The sequence below is a fragment of the Trichechus manatus genome, unplaced genomic scaffold, assembly GCF_000243295.1.
Source record: "Trichechus manatus latirostris isolate Lorelei unplaced genomic scaffold, TriManLat1.0 scaffold00005, whole genome shotgun sequence".
Lineage (NCBI taxonomy): Eukaryota > Metazoa > Chordata > Mammalia > Sirenia > Trichechidae > Trichechus > Trichechus manatus.
Window position 1 is genome coordinate 13012571 of NW_004443941.1, and position 25399 is coordinate 13037969.

At 44.2% G+C, this 25399-nt stretch overlaps 1 protein-coding gene across 2 annotated transcripts in view; it reads left to right on the forward strand.

Moving 5' to 3' along the window:
• Nucleotides 1-21229, forward strand: part of FSHR (follicle stimulating hormone receptor) — a 196934-nt gene extending 175705 nt beyond the window's left edge. For both annotated transcript variants that reach the window (XM_004369472.2, XM_004369473.2), the window contains 4 exons: nucleotides 3797-3865; nucleotides 3977-4051; nucleotides 17180-17365; nucleotides 19949-21229. In XM_004369472.2, the coding sequence (XP_004369529.1) occupies nucleotides 3797-3865; nucleotides 3977-4051; nucleotides 17180-17365; nucleotides 19949-21182 (1564 nt within the window). In that variant the 3' untranslated portion in view covers nucleotides 21183-21229. The remainder of the gene's footprint in view (nucleotides 1-3796; nucleotides 3866-3976; nucleotides 4052-17179; nucleotides 17366-19948) is intronic.
• The last annotated feature ends 4170 nt before the right edge of the window (nucleotides 21230-25399 follow it).

Consider the following 25399-nt stretch of genomic DNA (forward strand, 5'->3'; position numbering starts at 1 on the left):
ATGTGTGTTACTGTTACATGAGAAACTATCTGTTCTGTAAGCCTTCACCTGAAGTACAATAAAATATTAAAAAAAAAAAACATAACGCAAGCCTTCCTAATCTACCTCATCTCAACTTTCCCCAACTGGAGACAAAAGACCTGAGGAAATAAAAAAATTCTCACGTCCTTGCAAACCCAAACCTACAAAAGAAACGTATAGATCTTCTGCTTTTCTCTGACTCCTCTTCAAGGACACCCGGTGATTCTCCAGAATTTAGGAAAACACTTTCCAAGCAAGGAAAGTTATCTTTTAAGAGTCAATACTTCTCAGACATGTCTCTAAAGGATGAGTTCACATTTGTGAGAACATCTCTTCTTCTTAGCTCTGATGGCCCTTAATCCATAGATGATAGAATCAGAAGATTTATACTCAACCCAGCTTAAATCTCCAATTGTGCTTAGTTTGGGTGCTATACCTGGATGTAGGGCGCTTTCTCCCAGTAGGGGCATCCACATGCACTCGGAAAAAAAAGCATGGCAAAATGGCACTGATGACTGGAAAAGCTTTGTATCCATTGGCATTTTCAAAATCCTGAGGCCATGTTCTATACACGAATGAATGAATGTATAAAATTATTATTTTAAAAACAGCCTACAAGGAAGGATTATCAGAAAATTGGCTAATGACTCAGAGGGAAAGGAGCCATAAGCCCATCACATGGTCATGTCGGAGCCCTCCCCAGCCCCCACCCTGCCCCTGAGGGAGGGGGTTCTGAAAGGGGAGAGCACCTAGACCTGGCCAGCCAGTAGAGTGGCCTAATTTAGAAGAAAGAAAATGAGGTTGCACATGGGGCGGCTCCTTGCACACCCTCGAGCCACAAGAGAGACTCACTTCCCTGTGTTTCCTCCCTTCCTCTGTCGGCTTCCCCCTTCTGCCTGCTCCTCCAAGACCTTTAATGCACCAGGTCCTCCCAGCACCTTCACTCTTAGGATGAGGGTGGGCTCTGCATTTTAGCCCCCTGAACCTCTGCTGAGCAAACACACTGGTTTTTGTCCCAGGGACACCAAAGTGTTAAGGTAAGCCCTGTGCTCCAGGTACGCCTTAGCTGACACTCTGCCCAGCTTGGCATCATTATCATCCTTTGGTTTTACAACAGGTCTACCCCTCTTTGGAGACTAGGAGCGTACTTGATAAATGTTGGCTTGTTGTTATGTTAGTGCTTTGAGAGCACGACATCCTAGCATAAACCCGACGGCAGGAATCCAGGAAACAATTTGTTTTTTGGGTAAGGATCCAATTTTAACATCAAAAAATGCCACCCCTCTCCACATGTTAGTATCTGTTGACTGAGAAAATCGATAAACATAAAAGGCTATTCTGAATACAATAATTCTTTTAAGTTAGTCTGTATTTCATTTAATCGTAGCAACATCTATGTGTAAGACATACATGTGCAGGAAATATTAATTATCTGTTGCTATTGTTATGTGCCATCGAGTTGATTCCGACTCATGGAGACCCTATAGGACAGAGTAGAACTGTTCCGTAGGGTTTCCAAGGCTGTAATCTTCACAGGAGCAGATGGCCGGGTCTTTTCTCCAGTGGAGCAGCTGCTGAGTTTGAACCACCAACCGTTCGGTTAGCAGTTGAGCACTTTAAAAATTGCACCACCAGGGCTTCTTGTTAGTTATCTAGGCTACAGAAAAACAGGTGGAACCAGTATGGCTCTGCATGCCCCTTCTGTTTCCTGGGTGGCACAAGTGGTTTGTGATTGGCTGCTAACCTAATGGCTGGTGGTTCAAACCCACCCAGGGGCACCACAGAAGAAAGGCCTGCTGATCTACTTTTGTGAAGATTACAGCCAAGAAAATCCTATGGAGCAGTTCTACTCTATAACAAACACATGAGTCAGAATTGACTCGACAGCAACGGGTTTGGGGTTTCATGAGTGTGTTAGATTAATTAAGGGTCAGCCAACTACGGCCCAGGAGCTGAGCGGTTTTTACAAATAAACATGTGCAAACTGTTGGATAATAGGGCATACTAAATTTGAACCCAAATTAAGCAAAATATTATCTTCCCCTCATATCTTCTTCTCAATAGTAGAGCCTTATTACAAGAAAAAAGAAAGAAAAAAAACCTCAATTATTATTATATTTTGGATTTTGCCAATAAGAATTTGGTGGAAATTTGTTTTATTACTTATTTAAGTTCCCATCTAATATCCTCAGTTTTGCCTTCTGAGGATATTTTATAGGTACTTGTACCACAAACCCTAAAATATTTACTATCTGGCCCTTTACAGAAAAAGTTTGCAACCCCAATGTTTGATACAAACCCCTCAGGGATCCACACCCCACAGGTTAGGGGCGGCTGCCCCACAATCTCACTATCCCCTGGGACAGTCCCACCAATAAGCTGGGAGACCTGATGGGCTGTGAGAGGCTTTCTCCTGGGTAGGTAGGGGATCTACTTATTTATCTACCTACCTACCTTCTACCAGTTGTGATTGAGTCGACTGTGACTCATGGAGACGCCATGTGTGCCAGAAACCACAGGGTTTTCGATGGCTGGATTTTTGGAAGCAGATCACCAAGTTTTTCTTCTGAGGCACCTCTGGGTGAACGCAAACCTCCAACCTTTTGCTTAACAGCCAAGCACTTAACCATTTACACCACCCAGGGATTCCTCTTTGCTCTCTGAACCGATTAATTGGTTGTTAGTATTTTAAGTGATTTGCCTTGCTCCTCTTTGAATTTTTTTTTTTTTTAAACTAACTGCCTTTCAGGAGGAAGAAAACAAAGTCCAGTTGCTCTCCTGTGATTTTAAGCTTTTTTCTAGCTACCCATTGCAGCCCAGGAAATAGTCCTGGAATCGTAGGCACTTCTCTGGGTCAGTTTTAACACAGAGATGTGTAAATTCACTGAGGCTGCCAGGGAGAAGGGCCTGACGGCAAAGGAGCAGCAGACTGTCAGAGGCTCTTGAGGCTAAGCTCTCCTGGCCTCAGAGATTGGCTTTGTTTTCAGGTCCACCCAGAAGGAGAGCAATGTGGTGATGTCTGCCAAGGTGTCCTTGAGCCTCTCGAGCAGGCAAAGCTGTTCACTGACCTTCTGTGCACACGCGGGATGACTGCCCTCCCTTCCCTTGGAACCTCCTCCCATGTCCACGCCAACCACCTTGTCCTGCCTCAGCCCACAGTCTCTGTAATTGATTTCTCTTCGTTTCTGGCTTACCCCAGATCCACCTCCACAGACCTCCAATAACCAGGTCCCTACGGGTCACGGGAGATGTTCAGGTGATCTGACAGCTTAATTAGATCACTTTTTGATGACAGCCAGGCCTCCTGGTGTAGGTGAGCATGGGTAAAAGGCTTAAGGCCTTAGCAAAAAGTGACACCAATATTCGTTCTCTGTCTTATAAACCCTTCTCAATGATTGTATGTCTTCTGTCCTTCAGGACGGGGAGAGATCATAGTCCGTTCCCCTGTGGCATCTTTTCTGCACGCAGATGACATGTGCCAAGACCTTATGGGATCCAGGCTGCTGTGCCAAAGTGTGCCTTTTATTAAAAAATTAAATATCATTTATTTCCTTGAATAGGTAATATATGCACATAATACCAACCTCAAAAGTCACAAAAGGTTATACAGCGCTAAATCAGTCTCCCTCCCACCCTGTCCCCCAGCCTGCGGGGTGGCATTTTATTTATGCCACTAACCTGTGCTGTCTGAACTTGCCCCAGTACTTCCAAGCATGAAAGCCCTGTGTTGTCTGCATGTAACATTATTGGTTTTTTAATGAGCCTTTTATTTCAGATGGCTGAACAAGAATGGGATTCAGGAAATCCACAACTGGGCATTCAATGGAACCCAACTAGATGAACTGTAAGCAGCCCTAACTGTTCTTCCAAGTCATTTAGAGGGAAAGGGCTCCTTGAACAGAAATGTTTATGTGGCTTTGTGTTTCCCTTCTCCTTTCCTCGACTTTATCCCCAGGAATCTAAGTGACAACAGTAATTTGGAAGAATTGCCTAATGATGTTTTCCGGGGATCGTCTGGACCCATCATTCTGTGAGTAGCTTCCCTTGTCTCCTTGTGCAAGGGCTCCGTGTGTGTGTGTGTGTGTGTGTGTGTCTGTGTGTCTGTGTGTCTGTGTGTGTGTAAGTTAGATGTTAACTCTCTTCAGCTCAGTGAAGCTTCCAAAACAGGGCTGGCAATCATATGCAAAGACTTATAGAGACAATGTAGGGGCGACCCACATTCTAACTTTTAATCAAGGGACAACAACATCAATCATAATAACTCACATTTAATGAGCACTTAGCACGTGCCAGACAGTGTTCTAAGAGTTTAAAGCGTATTCTCTAGTTTAATCTTCGCAATAATCCTCTGTGGTCTACAGTAGGGGTCAGTATTTCCATTTTACAGAAGAAAAAACTGGCTTGCCTGAAGTTGTTCATTGCCCAAGGTTGTGCAGGTTTCAGAGCAGGGATTTAAACCCAAACTAGGCTGACTCATGGTACAGACACTTAGCCACTCTGTCATATTACTCTTCCTTGGAAGGGAAAGCACAATTCTCCTTCCTCATCCTCAAAATCTAGGAATTTCAAACCAAATCCTCAGAGAAGAAACTAGTCCACAGGGCTGATAAGTCCATCCAAGCCACAGCCTCATCTACCCTGAGACCAGAAGAACTAGATGGTGCCCGGCTACCACTACTGTCCGTTCTGATCAAGGTCACAATAGACAGACCCTGATAGGACAGGAGAAAAATGTGGAACAAAACTCAGTTTCTTAAAAACTCCAGACTTACTGGGCCGGTTGAGACTAGAGGAATCCCTAAGACTATCACCCTGAGACATTCTTTAAACCTTGAACCGAAATTACCCGCTGAGGTCATCTTTTAGCAAAAAAAAAAAAACAGATTGGCACACAAAATAAAGGATATTGCTAGTGAGTATAGTGCACCATTAAAAAACCATCTATATGAGACCAGAAGGTCCACATACACTCTAGTGCACAGATGAGAAGCTAAGGGGGCACCTCAACCCACTGACTACTCCAGAGAACGTTGAAGCTGGACAGGACCTTCAACTTGCTCATTAGTTATCTGAAGAAACCAGGGCCAAAGAAGGGAAGTGGCCTGCTGAAGATCACACCAGTAGTAAATGGCAGAGCTTGGACCAGAGCTAGGTCTCCTGCCTCACAGTTCCATGTGTTTGCACCATACCATGTTGCCTGAAGTATGTAAATATGTTAAATCAAACCTAGAAAAATTATTTAATAAGGTCTCCTGCAATCGGATGTGAACTGAGATCAAGGGGAAAAGAACTGTAAACACCAGCCACCCAGCCTAAGGACATAAACTAAGGATCTGTAAACACAGCCCAGGAGCATGCCTCCTGAGGTTCCAGAAGCAAAGCAGCTCTCAGGCCGAAGCAGAGCTCAGTGGTTCTCAAAAGAACGTGGAAGGGAGAACACAACACATTAAGCCCCCAGGCAGCCCCACTGTGAATCCAGGCAAGAAGAGGAATGTCACCATCAGAAGCAGTTCTGCAGCTGGATGATCTGTCCCCAAGGATCCGAGAGTCACAGGCATATTGTTTCATCGTTTATACCACAGGAACGTATCTGGCCAGAATTGAGTGAATGCAATTTACAGAAAATCCAAAGGCAGCATGAAGCACTTCCCGTGACTGAGAAGGGGAGAGAGTGAGGATACATTCCCACAGCTTTCCATCTCAGTGCACGAGGATATAAGTGCAGGATCCTGGCCAAAAGCCCAGCCTATAATTGCTAGTCCCCTCCTCCTTCCCTCAAGGGCAAGAGGCCAGACTGCCTTAACATCAATCCTCCCTTTCTGCAGCTTTCAGGTTAGTCCAGAGATGTTCTCCCAGCCTCTCGGCTTACTGACCTGGGACTCTATGGCCTATCCCACTTCCAACTTGCAAGCTGATGCTCCAGTCCCAGCTCAACCCTTGCGGGAGCACTGCTTATTTAACTGTGCAGAGGACGAGCCCACCGCAGGTGCTCTAGGTTAATGGGTCAGACTAGGAGTGTGTGCAAACTGCTCAGCCCAAAGTGGATATTACTCTAGCTTGAGCTGTGACTGTGGGTCAGATTCCCCAAAAAGGAAGACTGTGCTATGGGTATTTGCATGTAGAAGTTTGCTGAGAAGCGCTGGCTGGAAGAAGTTGAACTACGATGATTTGCAACAGAAGCCTCAGCTGATCCCATGGGAAGCTCTAGAATCAAGATGGCCCTTTGATGTTGCACTGGATTATGGCAAGGGCCCTGGCTTTTCTGCCTCTGCAGTGACAATCACTGGATGCAGGCTTTCCCTGGGGAGGGGACAAATCCTGGGTGAGGTGGCTCTCTTAAGCAAGGGCAATCCCCTCAGGAGAACTCATCTGGTTCCCAACTGGAGCATGCAACAAAATCACCCAGTGGGCTTGTAAAAGCTCAGATTGCTGGTCCCCACCCCCTCGCCCCCACCCAGAGTCTCTGCTTCAGTAAGTCTGGGTGGGGCCTGAGTTTGCATCTCTAATAAATTCCCCAGCGAAGCTGATGCTGCTGGTCCAGAGAGCACTCTTTGAGAGTCACTGCTCTAGAAGCAATGTTGGGAAATGGGGAGCCCCCTCGCCTTCAAAATGTCTCCTCCACAAGCTCATTGTGGTGATCGTTCCTCCCCCACAGGCTCAGAATTTTCTCCTCAACAGATATGTGCGAGGGGTGCTAAGGGAGTAAAGAAGTCACCCAAACCAACAATAGCTCCTTTCCTGAAGGCAACGTTTCTGGTTGAGTGAAGAATGGGGGGCAGGGGTAGGGGGGGGCTGCACACCTGAGGGTGCAAGGTAAGATGTTCCATCGCAAAGAGAAATGGATGTAGAGAAAGCCAAGGGCACGCAGACAAGCTCCACCGAGTTTCAGAGGAATGGCCCAGCCTCCTGATTGCCCCCTCCTGAGTCTTGACCTTGAACATCAGCAGTCATCTGCGTGTTTTCACCTGATAGTCTGAACTCACTCAAGCTTTTTTTTTCTTTTTAAGCATTCGAGCAATTGCTGTTTCCTTGAGAAACAGTTTCCTTGAGAAACAGTTTCCTGTGGGGAAAATTTAATGCATTGCCTTTGCAGGCTGGAGCCAGTACAATCATATTCTGATGGTTTATCAAATTGATTTGGCGATAGCTCTGATTCATTTGATAGTTCAGATTCAAACACTGAGTTATTTGTATAGGAATGATTCTTTTCCATTACCACTGTACCCACAGTCCTATAGATACTAAATTGCCTTTTTATCCTGCCTGGGATCATGAAAGGGAGGTTTTCTAGCCATCTGTCAGCGTAGTATACACCAGAAATGTGCTCTCACTTATGGAAATGATTGACCTGTAATAACATCTTTGCTGGGAAAAATAGAAATTGTTCAAATCAAATTTGTGGCACTGGCTATAGCACACTTTATTAAACGAGGCAAGGAGCGATAGTTAACTCCTGCCTCTCCTGACTCAGTGTCCTATTACCAGTCTACTTTGTATCTCAAAACCAAGAATCTTAACAATGTTGAAGCAATTTAGGATTGCTAACTCTCTTCAGCTCCAGCCATCGGCCCATGGGGTCTCCTGCTGGTACTTTTCAGGAGGTAAATTCTTAAAACCAGTCACTACTACAATAAAGGATGTGTTGCAATGTTAACCAAAGGGAAGACCGCAGTCATGAGACCAGCCTGGAAGACAAGGATTGAAAGCATCAGCCCACGGCTACCCCTTCCCCTTTGTCCCGCCTCCCAGGAACAATGGCAGTAATTAACTAAACATTCTCAGCTAATCAGTGAGGACGCTGGGTCTCACGGGTCACACATTTTGTAACTGTTCACCGCGTACCTACTGTTTGTCCGGTGCTATGCTACGTGTGAGTGGAGCCCTGGTGGTGCAGTGGTTAACAGCTCAGGCTGCTAACCAAAGGGTCAGCAGTTCAAATCCATCAGCCGCTTCTTGGAGACCCTATGGGGCAGGTCTGCTCTGTCCTATGGGGTCTCTATGAGTTAGAATCAACCCAATGGTATCAGGTTTGGTTTGTTTGGTTTTTATGCTGTGTGAAGGATAGAGACATTAAAAATATAAAAATAAATAGAAATAAAAAGAGAACCTGCCGCTCTGATGGAGGGACTGATGTCCCTGCCCGGTATAACAAGTGCTGCAGTAAAAATATTCACAGGAGGCTACAGTAACACAGAGCAGTTGCCCAATAAATCCTTGTCATTGTGTGATACAGGGACTTTTAACAGGGGAAGTGACAGTGTGTGAGCGACAGGGGAGTTCTTACCATCTTCTGCCTGAATTACTGCAATAGCCACTTCATCGCCTTATGACCTTCAGTCCTTTCGCCTTCCACTTTACCTAACAGATATTTACTGAGTACCTGGTTGGTTAATAGCTCGACTGCTAACCAAAAAGTCAGCAGTTTGAATCTACCAGTCGCTCTGGAAACCCTGTAGGGCATTTCTACTCTGTCCTACAGGATCACTATGAGTTGGAATTGACTCGATGGCAATGGATTTGTTTTTTTTGGTTTACTATGTGCCAGGCACCCTTCTAAAAGTTAATATTACAAACATACAGCTTTCAATAAGTCATTCTTCTGCACACATAAATTCTAAACTCTCCTGCGTGACTTCCAAGGCTCAGAGATCTGATCCCCTCTCATGGTTCCTTTTATTCCTTAAAACACGGTTACCCAGAATAATCTGTCTGAATACCCTCACTGTTCCATTTTTGTGTTCTAGGCCTCTCTCCAAGCCCACTTTTAGCCAATAGTCTCAATGACCTGCTTCCATGACGTTGTGAATAACTGATAATGTCTTAGTTTGTTACTCCCTCCAGGGATATTTGCATTCTAACAGTGGAGAGTGTTTTTATAAAGGAATTAAAATATAACTATGATGGTTAAGATTGTGTGTCAACTTGGCTGGGCCATGATTCTCAGTGGTTTGGCAGTCGTATAATGTTGTGATCACCCCCATGATAGGATCTGCTATGAGCAGCCAATCAGTTGAAAGGGAATTTCCTTGAGCGTGTGGCCTGCATTGAATATAAGTGGACATTCTGGCAAGGCTCGTGGCTTTTGCTTGCTCTGGATCCCGCAGCTGGCTCCTGTTCATCTGACCTCCAGTTCTTGAGATTTGAGCTAGCAGCTTACCTGTGGTCTTGCCTGCTGATCTTGGGATTCATCAATCTTCAAAGCCTGTGAGCAACAGCCCTGCTCTCTGACATGCTGATCTTGGGTTCGCCAGTCCCTGTGGCTACGTGAATCAGAAGAAGCCTCCAGCCTGACCCACAGTCTTGGAACATTCCGGTCTCTACAACCGCGTGAGCCATTTCCTTGATATAAATCTCTCTATATATATATTTATATGCTTTACTGGTTTTGCTTCTCTAGAGAACCCAGCCTAAGACAATAACATTAGATTTCTAGGCCATGCGGAAGGCTTGTAGACAGGAATTAACTATATGTGCTTGTGAGTGTGTGTGTATACATGTTTTAAAGGTATAGAGAGCAAAAATGGGAAAAATAGTGTAGTTAAGTCTCAAATCACACTGTGCATGTACCCATTTAATTCATCTTTGTCCATATTAATACAAATTTTTATGGATTCTTCTTATTCCTTGGAGATACCAGAGAAACATTATTTTTCTGCCAGTCTAAAATTTGGAAGTCTTCACAAATTCCATGTTGAGTCACTCCAGCAAGTATCCAGTAAGCTTTAGAGAAATACCTCTACAAAGATTTGTATCTCCCTGTCTATCCCAGGAGCCATTTGCACTAAAGGCTTTTGCTGTACTGAACTCTAAGTGACTTTGCATCTCTCTCTTACCAACCACTCCCTCCTTTCATTGGACACCAACAAGCTGCCTTAGCCTGACAGCAGCAAAGCCACCTACTGGAAGTGACAGAAGCGCATGTATTTTGTAGCTATGATAGGAGGAATCTGAAAATACAAGCTAACTCCTGAGTACTGAGCAGACAGGCACCCAAGCTTTCCAAGCAGGCTTCCCAATCTAATGCCTAGCCATTGGATTGCATTCAAGTCAATCCACCCAAAAAGTTATTCTGTTGATTCCCTAACACATATCTATCTCCCTGTAAATTTTGCACAGGTTGCTCCCTTCCCTGGTGCCTTTGATACTCTTGGTCACGTGTAGTTGCCTGTCACAGAAGCACAGTTTTGCTGAGCTCCCTTTAAGTCCAGATTTCTTCTCAGCCTGCCTTGCATCACTCTCCCTTTTGACTCAGCTCTCCTTGAAGACTTGCTCCAGCCTCTCAGTTTTATTGCAAAGCTGAAGCATCTCTGCTAATCAGACAGCTATCTACTGAATAGATTTCATAAGTCCAGCCCCGTGATAGATGTAACGCAGAACATAAAAGTATCTTAATAATCCCTGCTCTCTGGGCATCTGAAATCTGGCTAAGGAGACAAAACAAACATACTTGAAAAGTTGAACAATATGAAACAATAGAAGAGACAACACTGGTACAAGATGCTTTGTAACTGCTAGAGGTCAGAAGACATCACGGTTGTCTGGGATGATCTATCTAGTCACTTTCCCAATCCTTCTTCGGTGTCACTCCCCAGCATATCTTCAAACAGCAGCAATTGTGTGGATGCTTACTATGTGCAAGGTATTGCTCAGGATGCAAGAAGCCCTCTGCCCTCAAGGAGAGATAAAATGCAAATGTAAATAACTAGTACATAAAGAAAAACATAGTAAGGTCATATGAGAGGCAGAAAGTATGCAGAATATAATGCCCATGCACTCTTGTTAGCTGTTACAGATTGATTTGTGTCCCCTAGAAAGATAAGTTCAAGTCCGGATCTCCAGTACCTGTGAATGTGACCCTATTTGGAAATAGTGTCTTTGCAGACATAATTAGTGAAGTTAACGTGAGATCATACTGGAGTCGGGTGGTCCCTAATGCAACATGGCTGGTGTCCTTACAAGAAGAGAAGAGATGCAGAGACAGACCCAGAGGGTAGAAGGCCATGTGAAGACAGAGGCAGGCATTGGAGTTATGCTGCTACAAGCCCAGGAACACCTGGAGCCACCAGAAGCTAATAGAGCAAGGAAGGATCATCCTTCTGGAATCATGGCCCTGCCAACACCTTGATTTCAGACTCTTGGCTTCCAGAACTATGAGAAAATAACCTTGTGTTATTTGTGGTACTTGTTATGACAGACCCAAGAAACTAATACATTGACTTTTAAGAAAAAATACCTGTACAACTGCTTAAAATTAAGGAGTCATAGAGACCTCAATGGGAGTCCACTCTGGTGTTTTATTGCAGTGTAACAAACAACCCCAAAACTTAGTAGTTTAAAAGAGCCATTCCGTTTTGCTCAAAATTTCGTATTTCAGGAATTTGAGTGGCTTGTCTCTGATCCATGTGATGTCAGCTTAGGTGGCTGAGTCTGGGGATCTACCTCCAAGTTGTCCTCTTCACTCATATGTCGGGTGCCTTGGTGCTCCTTGGCCTCTCCCCCTCAACTCTCTCCCCAAGTGGCAACTCATTCTCCAAGGCCTCTCCCCATGGCTTGGGATTTTTCCGGCATGGTGGCCTCAGAGTAGTTCTGTCATGGCAGCTCAGGGCTCGAAAGACCAAGGTAGAAGCTGTCAGTGCTCTTAAAGACTATCTCCAGAACTGAATTAGCAACCCTTTCACCACACTCTATTAGACAAAGTCATCACAGTTCAGCCGGACCCAAGGGGAGGGAAAATCAATCCATAATGGGAAGAATGTCAAAGAATTTCCAGTCATCTTTAACCCACCATAGAGTACATGAGATAATAAGATGATATTCCATAGAACATAAAATGTGTTTCCTTTTGGAAATCTTTAATTAATGTGATTATTTTTTAAATTCTAAACCCAAGGAAGGTAATAGGCATAATAAAGAACAAAAAAACTGTTATCTGTTTTGCATTGCTTTAAAAATATGAAAAATGTTTGTGGCAGGTAACGATTGCTTTGGTTTAAATTGGTCCTAAAGGACGTTTTTATGCTTTTATTTCATTCCTTGGAGGAAGCCTTGAACTGTTTTATTTAAAGAATGTGCATAGGCCTCCACCTTTGCTCCCTTCCGCGTTGAAAAAGAGGGGAGGGAGGGAGAGAGCAAAATGCCAGGTGAAATGAGAACTTGGCATCTACAGAAAACCGAGCAGGTGTCAATAGCAGAAGTGGTCAGAGGAGTGATTGAGAGGAACAAGAAAGATCTCCTGGGGCAGAGAAGAAAGGTGAGAAGTTCTGAAACAATAGGAGGTACAAGAGGAGCAGGCCAGAACAGCAGGGTCATTCAGCAGCATAGAGTGAAGACTCAGCACAGGGACAGGGATTCATGGACCAGATTCTAACCTCCAGGGACACCAGATTTGAAGAATTGTAATACAAATGAGGGAACTAGAAACAAGACCTTGGAACACAGGAACTTTTATCCCATGGTGACATCAATGAATGTTGTAAGAAGTAGTTAGATTCTGGTTATAAACAGAAGGTAGAGCCGAGATGTTTTGTTGAGAGTTTGGAGATGGGATGTGAGAGAAAAAGAAGAGTCAAGAATGACTTTGAAGTTTTTGCATGAACAGCTGCAAAGACTTCAGGTGGAGCAGGTTTTCCGGGAAGATCGGGAGCTCAGTTTTTAATATACAAAGCTTGACATGCCCACTGGTCATCCAAGTGAAGATTGTAAGGAAACAGACAGATATAAGAGTCTGAGTTCAGGAAAGAGGAGCATCCTGAAGATAAAAATTTGGGAGCCATCAGCATATAAATGATGTTTAAATCATAAGACTGGATGAGTTTCCTTACAGAGTCAGAAAAGATAAAGAAGTCCTGGGGCTGAGCCCAGGGGTACCCTAATACTTGAAGGTTAGGAAGAAAAGGAGGAACCAGCAAAAAGAGACTGAGAAGGAGCAAAATATTACTAGATATAAAAAAAATCACCAGGAAGATACAAAAATTCTAAATTTTTATACACCTAAAAAAATTATTTTCACGATTTGTATGTGGAGCAACTAGTAATATTGACACTGTTGCTGTGTATGTAAGTGTGGAAAAACTGTAATGCTGTTTGGCAATATCAACTGAAGCTGAATATATACATCCCATGGACCTGCAATTCCATTTCTAGGCATACGCCCAGAAGAAATATGTAAAATAGTCACCAAAAACACAAAAGTTTTTAAAAAAAATTATAAAAGCAATATTTGCAAAGGCATAAAATTGGAATCAACCCTAATGTTCATCAGTATTAGAATGGCTAATATTCCTAAAATGGAAACCTCTAGAGCAATTTAAATGAATCAGTTATTGGAAGATGGGGGAAAAAAAGGTCATCAAAAATATATAAAGCAAAAATTGACAAAACTAAAAGAACAGACATACAAATCCAAAATATCATAGTGGAAGATTTTAATGCACTTCTCTCAGTAGTGATGGAACAAAAAAACAAAACAGTGAGTATTTGGAAGAGTTGAACAATAGTATTGACAAATTGGATCTAATTGGCATCTTACAAAGAGAGGGCTAATGATAAAATATATAAGTATCATATAAAGATAACCATTTGCTCTAAAAACGTAAATTTTCCTAAATATCCAACAGAGGGTCAACAGCAATAGCAGGTAATCCTAGGATATGAGGAGCAAGCAAGGTGGTCTTACTGGAACCCAGGAGCTGGGGCAACTGATGGAAGCTGTAAACTCAGCAGATCTGTTCCAATAAGAGCTGGAGTCACAGGGAAGATTCAGCTGCTGCCTGAGGCAGAGGGAGATGGAGAGTGCCTTAACTTTACCCTTCCTCTTACCCTCCAATCTCTCGCCAGTGCCTCCCATTCCCTGAACCCAGCTGGAAGTTGATTGACAAGGTGGTATCTGGGAAATGAGCCTGCAGGGATCATCCCTCCTGTAATACAGAGCAGAGCACAGGAAAGACACTGATAGATGTGATAGAAACTAAGCAAATGGCCAGCACACTATATCCAATGCTTTGTACTTCATCCTGAGGGTAATGAGGAATCATTGAAGGATTTTAAGCAGGAAATCACAATCTGGTTGGCATTTCTAAAAGACTACATTGAAAAGTGAAATAGATGGTGGTGGAAAAAAGAGTTATGAAACTATTGCATTTGCCTAGGCAGAGATTACAGGGACCTAAACTAAAGTGGTAGCAGAGGAGAAGAGAGAAGTAGACTGATTTGAAACAAATTTAAAAGATAGTCTTGAGAGGACAAGAGGCTAAAATGATGTCCAAGTGTATGACAGGAGCGTGTCAAGGACAACTCCCAGCTATCTATTTTGAACAACAGGGGAAGATGGAAGATTCATTTTCTGTGATGGGAAAAACAATAGGAAGAACGTGTTTACAAGAAAGTTGGCGAGTTCAGTTTTGATGCCTGCAAGCCATAAAAATGGCGGAGCCCATTGGACAGTTGATTATCTGGGCCTGAGATTCACAAGTAGGATCTGAACTTGTATGTACATTTGGAAGCCATCGGCATATACCAGATATCTGAAACCAAAGGAGTGGACAAGATTACCTGGGAAGATTATGTACAGTGAGAAGAGAGCCTAGTTTCAAAGAAACTCCAATATTTAAAAGACAGGTGGAGGAGAAAGAAGAGCCAGCAAAGAGAATGAGAAGTTAAAGGAGATATCAGAAGAAATCAAAGAGAATGTGGTACCCAGAAAAAGTGTCTCAAAAAGGAGAATTGTTTTAAATGTGAAATGTAATTAGGAGGGCAAGAAAGTTAGAACTAAGATATGACCTTTGTGAATACTGTCTAGAGGCAGAAGAGAAATTAGGTTGGATAGTGAGGTGAGGAAATGGTGAGTTCAAGTATGGACAAGTAGTGTAAGAAGTTTGATTGGGAAAAGGAAGTGAGAAATAGAGCAGCAGTTGGAGGTGAGTTTCTTCAGGCAATAGGAAGCCATTATGAGTTTCTGAGCAAGAGAAGGACACAATGAAAACAAGGCTTTGAGAATGTAGTTTTCACCAGACTTTGAGAACATATTATGTAGCCTGTATATGTTCACACTCTCAAGTTTCATTGCTCTGAGTGCTCACTGCTTCGACTTACAGGAAATGCAGACGTCAAAAGATTCTCCTTCCCCAGGTATATCCAAGGGTCCCTGAGGGTGCTGAAATGAATCAAGTCCTGGTCACTGCTTGCTACCACCACCGTCAGATGCACCCACTCATGGCCAAGCTGTGCAACTGCTGACCTCAAGAGGTCCAAACTGATGCTGCTTATATCTCCTCGCTCCTACCAGTTGGTCTTGATTTTTTTCAAGGGTTGCTGCTGCCAACAGTGCTGCCAGAAGAGGTGTTGCTGCTAGAAAGGATGTGACTTCAGAGCCTCCCAGAGACAGGGACCTGGTTAAGCTGTCCATTGTGCTGGCCTCCATGTAGACTTCTGTTGGTTCACCAAAGCAGAGACTCTCCAACAATGCAAGAAAAACAGTCACTCTCTCTACATGATGTTTACTAACAAGGCTACCAGTCATTAAGTTCTTTCTGTTGCTCACGAAGTTCTCAATGTGCTTTGTTGTTGTTATTGTTAGGTGCCGTCGAGTCAGTTTCTGCTCACGGTGACCCAATATACAACAGAATGAAACACTGTCCGGTCCTGTGCTCGCCTCACAATTCTTGCTATGTTTGCGCTCGTTGTTGCAGCCACTGTGTCAATCCATCTCGTTGAGGGTCTTCCTCTTTTTCGCTGACCCTCTACTTTACCAAGGATGATGTCCTTCTCCAGGGACTGGTCCCTCCTGATAACATGTCCAAAGTACATTAGACGAAGTCTAGCCATCCTTGCTTCCAAGGAGCATTCTGGCTATACTTCTTCCAAGACAGATTTGTTCGTTCTTCTGGCAGTCCATGGTATATTTAGTATTCTTCACCAACACCATAATTCAAAGGCATCAGTTCTTCCTTGGTCCTCCTTATTCATCGTCCAGCTTTCACATGCATATGAAGTGATTGAAAATACCATGGCTTGGGTCACGAGCACCTTAGTCCTTAAAGTGACATCTTTGCTTTTTAACACTTTAAAGAGGTCTTTTGCAGCAGATTTGCCAAATGCAATACATCATTTGATTTCTTGACTGCTGCTTCCATGGGTGTTGATTGTGGATCCAAGTAAAAAGAAATCCTTGACAACTTTACTATTTTCTCCATTTACCGTGATGTTGCTCTATGTGCTTTAGCTCATTTAAATCTCACAACTCTCTGAGGTGGGTATGATTATTAATTATCATTCCCATTTACAGCTGAGGAAACTGAGACGTGGGGAAGGGATGTAACCTGGTCAAGGTCACAAATCTAATCAGTGGCAGAGCTGGGGTGCATATGCAGACAGGTTGGGCTGCAGATGCCAAGCGTAAGCAGTACTCTATGCTGCCACTTTGTGCCAAGACTGCCTCAGCTGCCCACCAGTCTCCCCTTTCCCTATCGTGTGTTCTCTTCTTGACCTTTTTTCTGAAATTTTGCCACGGATTTTACCCCAGCTTATCAGAAGTATTTTCATAGCTGGTTTTATGGTGGGGGGGAATTGTCTCAATCCCTTAGTCCTATTAAATTAGTGAGTACAAATAGATCCACTGTAGAAGGGGAGATGGCTAATTCCACTCACCAGCAATAGCAAAGCCCCAGATCAGACAGGATGCAAATGTATTCAGGACTCAGGGTGGCCTGTTATCTACCTGGAGTCCCTGGGTGGTGCAAATGGTTAACATGCTCCCTTACTAACTGAAAGGCTGAAGGTTCGAGTCCACCCAGAGGCTTTTCCGAAGAAAGGCCTGACGATCTACTTCCAACAAATCAGCCGTTAAAAACCCTAGGGAGCACAGTTCTATTATGATGCACATGGGGTCACCATGAGTCAGAATCAATTCAACTGCAACTATTTTGTTTTGTTTACTGGGTTATCTAACTAGTCCTACCAGGAACACAGGGCCAGGGCTCCTACCTGAAAGAAATGTCCTGTTAGCAGAATACTGATCTGACCTAGATGTGTTGGATGAGTTGGAGTCACCCTCCTTACCCATGTAAGAATATCACTAGAGTGCCTGCTACGTTGCCTGCTAACCAAGCAGAAAACTCTAGGCCCCTGGTAATCAAACCATGTTTACCTTTTCTCTTTATAGAGATATTTCAAGAACAAGGATCCATTCTCTGCCTAGCTATGGCTTAGAAAATCTTAAGAAGCTGAGAGCCAGGTCAACTTACAACTTAAAAAAGCTTCCCAGTTTGGACAAATTTGTCACGCTCATGGAAGCCAGCCTCACCTACCCCAGCCACTGCTGTGCCTTTGCCAACTGGAGACGGCAAAGGTGAGTCTTCTTATTTCCTTCCCCTGAGCCCTGCTTGGGCATTGCCCCAGTGCAGAAGCTGATCCACGGCTTCTACGAATCTGTGGCATGACGACAATCAACTTCCTGAGAGACCACCCTGACTGAAGCCCTTGAAGATCTCTACGTGGCATCTATCTTTTCTCTCGACTTGTGCTTGCTTTTCTCTGTGTCTGCTCTGCTCTTTCTCTATCTCAAAAGTCATTAGGTTTAAGACACGCCCTACACTGATATGTCATCATTAACATAATAAAGAAAACCCTATTCCCAAATGGGATTACATCCACCACAAGTGTAAGGGGTAGGATTCCAACGCATATTTTGGGGGGACACAATCTAACCCATAATAGGGTACAAGATCACTACCTTCTAAACTGACCCTGGATGAGTTCCCAACTCATGAGACTTAGAATTTGCCAAGGCGCTGCAGAGGCAAGACTTTATCTCCCTCAGTTTCCACTTTTGCTTCTGTTGTTTTCTCAGAGATATATATTGGTTACCTTGTCCCCACTCATATCATTGGGTCACTTCTGTTTTATGAAAGGGAACCATCAATATGTAAAAATATTGGTAGTAGGATCAACAATAAGAATCTTCACAGAGTCCACCCTAAGCCCTGGGAAGTGAAGATGGTCTCTGAAGGGTTAAACTGGATCCAGTTTCAATAAACCGAATCATAATCGGCAGGCACCCGGTTACTTAATTTCCATTCCTAGAATTGAGGCACAGCTAGTCCAAGGATAGGATTGAAGTCAGGAGTTAGATTTAGGACAAGAGAATGGCCCTCTTGTTGCCTTCTGTGCCCACTTCTGAGCTTGCTTCGCCTTTCTTGTAAGATCTCTGACTCAGCCCAGAGACTTCCTGCACTCTGGTTTCCATTCACACTCAATTAACCAGTTGCCACTGAGTCAGTTCTGACTCATGGCAACCCCGTGTGTGTCAGAGTAGCACTGTGCTCCAGAGGGCTTTCAATGGCTTGTTATTTTGGAAGTAGATCACCAGGCCTTTCTCTGGAGCCACTTCTGGATGGACTTGAACCTCCAACCTCTCAGTTAGCAGCCTAGCATGTTAAACATCTACACAACCCAGGGACTCTCCAGTCAACTATGATTGGTTTGAGAAGCCTTATCAGTCTCTAAAATAAAAGATGACACATTCCCCAGCAAAGAAAGAGTCCCTTGGGCCAAGGGAAAATGACTTCCTTCCTGACAATTCCCTTCCTGGAGGGGAGAGAAGAGAGGAAAGGGTTCTCCCTCAGTGGCTTCTTCTCATCAACTTTGAGGGTGAAAGGCTTAGTTCACATAACTTGGGACACTTAGCCAGCACTCACCCTTTATGATTAAATGGAGCCTTTACCCCTTCTACTCCCCAGTCACCACCCTCCTCATGGTGGTGGTCTTTGAAGGGTTTTAACACTCATTTCCCCACTCAGATGCGAGATTATGGGGTTTGAGAGAAACATAATTATTTAACATTGCTGTGAATTTGTCCCTCAGGGAGGGGTGAAGGAGGTGTGTGTGTGTGTGTTTGTGTGTGCGTGTGTGTTTGTGACTTTTTTCCATCCAAAATGAGCCCCTGTGTGAAACAGTCCCATTCCTTTAGCCTTTGCTTCAAAACAAAACTATTACCTTTTCTTTCTCTACATGCATGATCCATCTGTCTGGGTAGAATATTTATCATTTGGCTTTAATTCAAATCCCTTCTGAAAGTGTCTCTTCCCTGTTGACAAAGCTTCTTGTACATTTGAGTCTAAAGGGAAAACCAAGGCAGGAAAGTGAGACCAAGAAGCACCAGGCTCCCCAGGGGATGAGTTAGTCTTGGAATAAATTAGGCCCCTGTGCAACCTGCATTTGCTCTTTTGGGCGCCCACCAGGGAACTATTTAATATGAGAGAGCCAGGCTTACCTTTCAGACTGATGCATTCTTGAGGCCTATTGTGGCCCCTGGGGAATGAGATGATAAAGAACAGGACCCTCCATAATACTTTAGGCAAATTAGCTGGCCTCCCAGCATCCTGAGGACCAAAGATTCAGCGTTTCCAAGGGACAGGGGCTGGCTGGGAGCTAGCCACACACTCCAATCCTTTAAGTTATATGGATGAAAGAAGCAAAAACGTTCTCATATGTGTCAGAAAACAGTTGAGATCTTCCAGTGGTGGAGTATAGAGTGGAAGAATAGGGGTATGTCCTACCAGGCACAGTAAAAGACAGCTCAATGGAGAGTGGGTAGGGGAAGGGTGGAGTTGATACCAGGTCTGTAAATTATTTGCACTTAGCAGCAAGGCTTAGCTAGTCCCAGGCGCCTTCCTCCCCACATTCAGGTTGTGGGCAGATGGTTTCCCCAATGGGCTGTCCGACTCTAGGAATATATACACTGGCTGTTGTGTTCATTTACAGTAAGCAGCATTAACCCTTGTGCTTTATCTCAAGGGCAGAGAAGCTGCTCGAAACAAGAAAACAAATTCTCAGGAAGAAACCCCATCATTTCTACCCTGAGTAAAGACAGTGATGTATTTGCCCTTCTGAATCCAGGATGTTGATTCTATTCCTTTTTGTATTTTTCTAGCTCTGAGCTTCATCCAATTTGCAACAAATCTATTTTAAGGCAAGAAGTTGATGATTTGGCTCAGGCTAGGGGTCAGAGAGTCTCTTTGACAGAAGATGATAAGTCCAGTTACGGCAGAGGATTTGACCTGATGTATAGTGAATTGGACTATGACTTATGTAATGAAGTGGTTGACGTGACCTGCTCCCCTAAGCCCGATGCATTCAACCCATGTGAAGATATCATGGGGTACAACATCCTCAGAGTCTTGATATGGTTTATTAGCATCCTGGCCATCACTGGGAACATCGTAGTGCTGGTGATCCTGATTACCAGCCAGTACAAACTCACTGTCCCCCGGTTCCTTATGTGCAACCTGGCCTTTGCTGACTTCTGCATTGGCATCTACCTGCTGCTCATAGCATCTGTTGATATCCACACCAAGAGCCAATACCACAACTATGCCATTGACTGGCAGACTGGAGCAGGCTGTGATGCTGCCGGCTTCTTCACTGTCTTTGCCAGTGAGCTCTCAGTGTACACCCTGACAGCCATCACCCTGGAAAGATGGCATACCATCACCCATGCCATGCAGCTGGACTGCAAGGTGCAGCTCCGCCATGCTGCCAGTGTCATGCTGGTGGGCTGGATCTTTGCCTTCGCAGTTGCCCTCTTGCCCATCTTTGGCATCAGTAGCTACATGAAGGTCAGCATCTGCCTGCCCATGGATATTGACAGCCCCTTGTCACAACTGTATGTCATGTCCCTCCTTGTGCTCAATGTCCTGGCCTTTGGGGTCATCTGTGGCTGCTACACCCACATCTACCTCACAGTGAGGAATCCCAACATCGTGTCTTCTTCTAGTGACACCAAGATCGCCAAGCGTATGGCCATGCTCATCTTCACTGACTTCCTCTGCATGGCACCCATCTCCTTCTTTGCTATCTCTGCTTCCCTCAAGGTACCCCTCATCACTGTGTCAAAGTCAAAGATCCTCCTAGTCCTGTTCTACCCCATTAACTCCTGCGCCAACCCTTTCCTCTATGCCATCTTTACCAAGACCTTCCGCAGGGATTTCTTCATTCTGATGAGCAAGTTTGGCTGCTACGAAATGCAAGCCCAGATCTATAGGACAGAATCTTCATCCACTGCCCACAACTCCCATCCAAGGAATGGCCACTGCCCTCCAGTTCCCAGGGTCACCAATGGTTCCAGTTATACACTTGTCCCTCTAAGCCATTTAGCGAAGAGCTAAAACACAACGTGAAAATGCATCAGTGTTGAATGACAGTTCGGTCTTGCCTTTGAAGAGTATGTCATGGGATAGCTGCCGGCATGCTTCCACATACTTCATCTAATTTAATCTTCCTGGCACACCTATAAGGTAAATTGGTCAGCAACTACTAACGCCATGTGATAGATTAGGAAGCTGAAGTATTAATAAAACAATTACAGTAACTAAAATAATACGATCCTGCATTTGTTTTATGCTTTATAATGTTCAAGTTACTTTCATTCAGATTGTCTCAACTGGTCCTCATAAAAGCTCTATTACCCAAGCAGGACAGGGGTTATTCTTGGAGTTTTACAGTTGAGGAAACCAAGACTCGCAGACTTTAAATGACTTGTTCAAGATGGTCTGGTTTGTAGGGGCAGAGCCAATGCTATGTGTCCTCACTCCCAGGGAACTGTCAAAAGAAGGAGCATGGTATTCATTCATTCAACAGGTATTTATTGAGCACCCATGTGACAGCTTCATATTGTGTCAACTTGGCTAAGTTGAACTACATTTCCAAAATTCCTCTTTCTTTCGTGTTTATGGTCAAAGTGGGCCACAAGAACAATAGGCAGGTAGAAAGGAGGCAGCAGCCATTTTGTAGCTCACACACTTGTGGCTGATCAGCTGATTCAGCTCATTGGCAGGACGCAGCAGCTGAGCCTGCGATTGCTTCACCTTCCCATGGATTCCCCTTCAGGGTCTCTGACTCCAGGTGTGTGTGTTTAGCTCCATGATGAAGCTCCCAGTTTCTGCAGGATATTTTTGTCACCAAAGTCAGAGGCAACAATTGTGGGTTTTAGTGTGCTTGTGGTCTTCCCTCCCTGCCTGCCTGTGGACATCAAGCTCCAGCATCGCATGTGGAGACACATCTTTACAGAGACTGTTTAACCACCCCCACAACTGCGTAAACCAATTCCCTGTAACAAATATATTGTTGTTGCTGTTGTTACCAGCCGTCAAGTTGGCCCCCAACTCATGGCGACCCCCTGCACAATGGAACGGAACACTACCTGTTCTGTGACATCCCATGGGTGGTTTCAGAGGAGACTATTGTGATCTGTACTATTTTCATTGGCTAATTTTTGGAAGTAGATTGCCAGGTCTTTATTCCTAGTCCATCTTAGTCTGGAAGCTCCCCCTGAAATCTGCTCAGCATCATAGCAACACACAAGCCTCCAGTAATAAACAGATGGTGGCTGCATATGAGGTACATTGGCTGGGATTTGAACCCAGGTCTTGCCTATGGGAGGGAAGAATTCTACCACTGACCCACCACTGCCTCATAATATATATATGTGTATATATATATATATATATATATATATATAGTCAATTCTCATTTTTGCAGTTGTTATGTTCTACAAAGTTGCAACAAACACTGAATTAGGGACTACTGAACCATTGCCCCTATGGGAAATGCTGGGATGCAAGGTTAGGTTCCTGGGAGCCTCTGGTCACAACATTTTCGTCAACTGATGAATACAAAATCTTCCTTTATGTGTATTTCTGTTTAAAAACACTAGATACATATATAAAAACACTGTAATGAACATATACATATTCATTAATGATGACTCATTAACATTGAACTCACAGCCAACAGCACCATAACTCATGCATGGCCAAAGCTTATCTAACACACGTGTTTTCTCCATAAGGCACATCATAGCCTTCTTCTGCTCACAAACACTCACCCTGGATCTGCTCCCATGTCTTTCTCAAATTTCCACCCACAGAAATCTCCTTCAGCCCTGTCCTTGCCAGCCTCTCATATTGCTTTCCTCCCCTCACCCCTTCCTTAAGATTCTTCATCACTGAATCTCAAGGACCAGTCAGCCAAGGCAGGGTCTTCCCTGGAGTGGTCAGAGGAAAGAGACTAAATGAGTAAATCCAGAAGGTTTAAGGGCAGAGTGAAGAGATGAACTGGGTGCACACATTGACAAATGATGTTTATCTTGCCACATACAGAAGCTGTCATGGGTGGTGTGTGGCACCCCAGGTTGCTGTTTCCATATAGGGTTCCATGTGCTAAACCCTTCAGACATCATTTCTGGAAGAGATAAAGGAAGAGAGGGAGAAATTCCAAGATGCTGCAGATCTGACCTAAAGTGGCATTCTTACGTAGGCCAGTGTCATGTAGCATTTATTAGAAAATCAGAGAAAGACTGTCTTATTCTAATGTCATGGCCACAAGCTTTCGGTTCATAGAATGTTTCATTTTATTAGCAAAATCTATAAAGGCACAAGCAAGGAATGAACTTTCAGCTTCTGCATAGTGGGGAGCATTGGAGGAAAAAGACATGTCCACAGATATAGGATGTTTTGTTTGCTTGTTTAAAACATAACTGAATCCATGAAAAAAACTAAGTAAGAATCCGCACAACATAGAGCCCAAACATGAGGTCATGTTGTTGGTTCTCATCAAAATATTTCCAACTGCAAGATGCAGAAACTCCAAATACAATGGCTAAGGCAATAAGGCCAATTACATAAGAGTTTCCAGGTCTGGACTGGCAGCTCAGTGATCCAGAGGTCCCAGGGACCTTCCGTCTTTTCGCTCTGCCATCCTTAGAGTGTTCAGCAGTGTTCTCTCTCGCTGTAGCAAGGTTGCTGTAGCAGTTCCCACCCCCACGTCCAGGCACGACCAAATCCAGAAACAAAGAAGGGAAGTCTTTCCCTTCGTGCTTCTCTTTTCAAAAACAAAAAAGTTCCTCCTCCAAGATCCCCCGCAAACATTTGTCCCACCCATTACCCAAGATTGCTGCCCTGGCTGCAAGAGAGGCAGTAAAATGAGCATCTGCCATATTCACCCTCTGTGGTGGGAGGTGGGATCTGCCAGCCAGGAAGATGGGAGGGGATGCTGGAAAAGGGAGAATGGTCAGATACGCAACTTTATCCTCCAACCTGAGTCAACCTAAATCCTCTTCTATGGAATGAGGCCTGTGGGGTTGAAGGTTGGATACATACGGCACCTCCACACCTCACATTTCATGTCCTCATCCCTCTCTGCCTCCACCTATAGCCTTTCGGCCAGCTCTTCCTCCCCATGGTAGTCTGCTCTACCTTCCTGGTCCAAGCTCTAGATGCTGTTTAGATCTGAAGGTCACCACTGGAGTCAGACATTCCAAGAAATCCCCTGTTAGAGGTCAGGTATGGGAAAGAGGAAAGAAGAGAGGGAAAAGAAAAGAGAACAAATAAAAGAAATGGACTAGAATAGGAAGAGGGAAATCGAAGGAGAAAAGAGAGAGCGGAGGAAGGCAGATGAAAGAAAGGTGCAATGTCTCTTTGTGCTGGTGTCGACTGCGCCCCTTCGTGCTGGTGTTGACCGTGTCCCTTTCTGCTGGTGTTGACCGTGTCTCTTTGTGATGGTGTCGACCGCGCCCCTTCATGCTGGTGTCGACCGTGTCTCTTCGTGCTGATGTTGACTGTGTCCCTTTCTACTGGTGTTGACCGTGCCCCTTTGTGCTGGTGTTGACCGTGTCCCTTTGTGACGGTGTTGACCGTGCCCCTTTGTGACGGTGTTGACCGTGCCCCTTTGTGATGGTGTTGACCGTGCCCCTTTGTGATGGTGTTGACCGTGCCCCTTTGTGACGGCGTTGACCGTGCCCCTTTGTGCTAGTGCTTCCCCAACTCTGTCTTAAGAAAATTTTTTCAATGAAGAGCTCAATTCAAAACGGTAAATGTAGAAAGGCCCATTGGTCATTGTGTGATGTTCTAGATTTCTCTGTGCCCCAAGACTAGGTTGAAGGATGAGTAATGAAAAAATATTTCTGCAGGTCTTCAAAGCCTCCTCACTTCAGACACCAGACAATATAAGAACAGCTTGATTCTTTCCGTAAGCTACGGTCTTCATGCTAGTTTATTTCCCTCCAGTAGTATTATCCACTATCCTCCAGAGCATTCTGTTCTGGGATAGATGTGCCTCCAAATGTGCTAAATGCCAAAGTTTGTAAAAGCATTTTCTTTGTGTTCTTGCTTCCTTTTCTTCTGTTTCCTTCAAAACACAGGATTCCTTTAATCCTGTAGCATTCCTTATAAACACAAAGGAGAAGAATATCATAAACATCATCTTATTCTCAGTGATATTTTCCACATAATAAGATGCAGAGAGCATTCTGGGCTCTGCATTTAGAGAACTTTCAGGCAATTTTTCCCGCATGTATCATTAACTAGGGTCCTTTAAACGGCCAGGT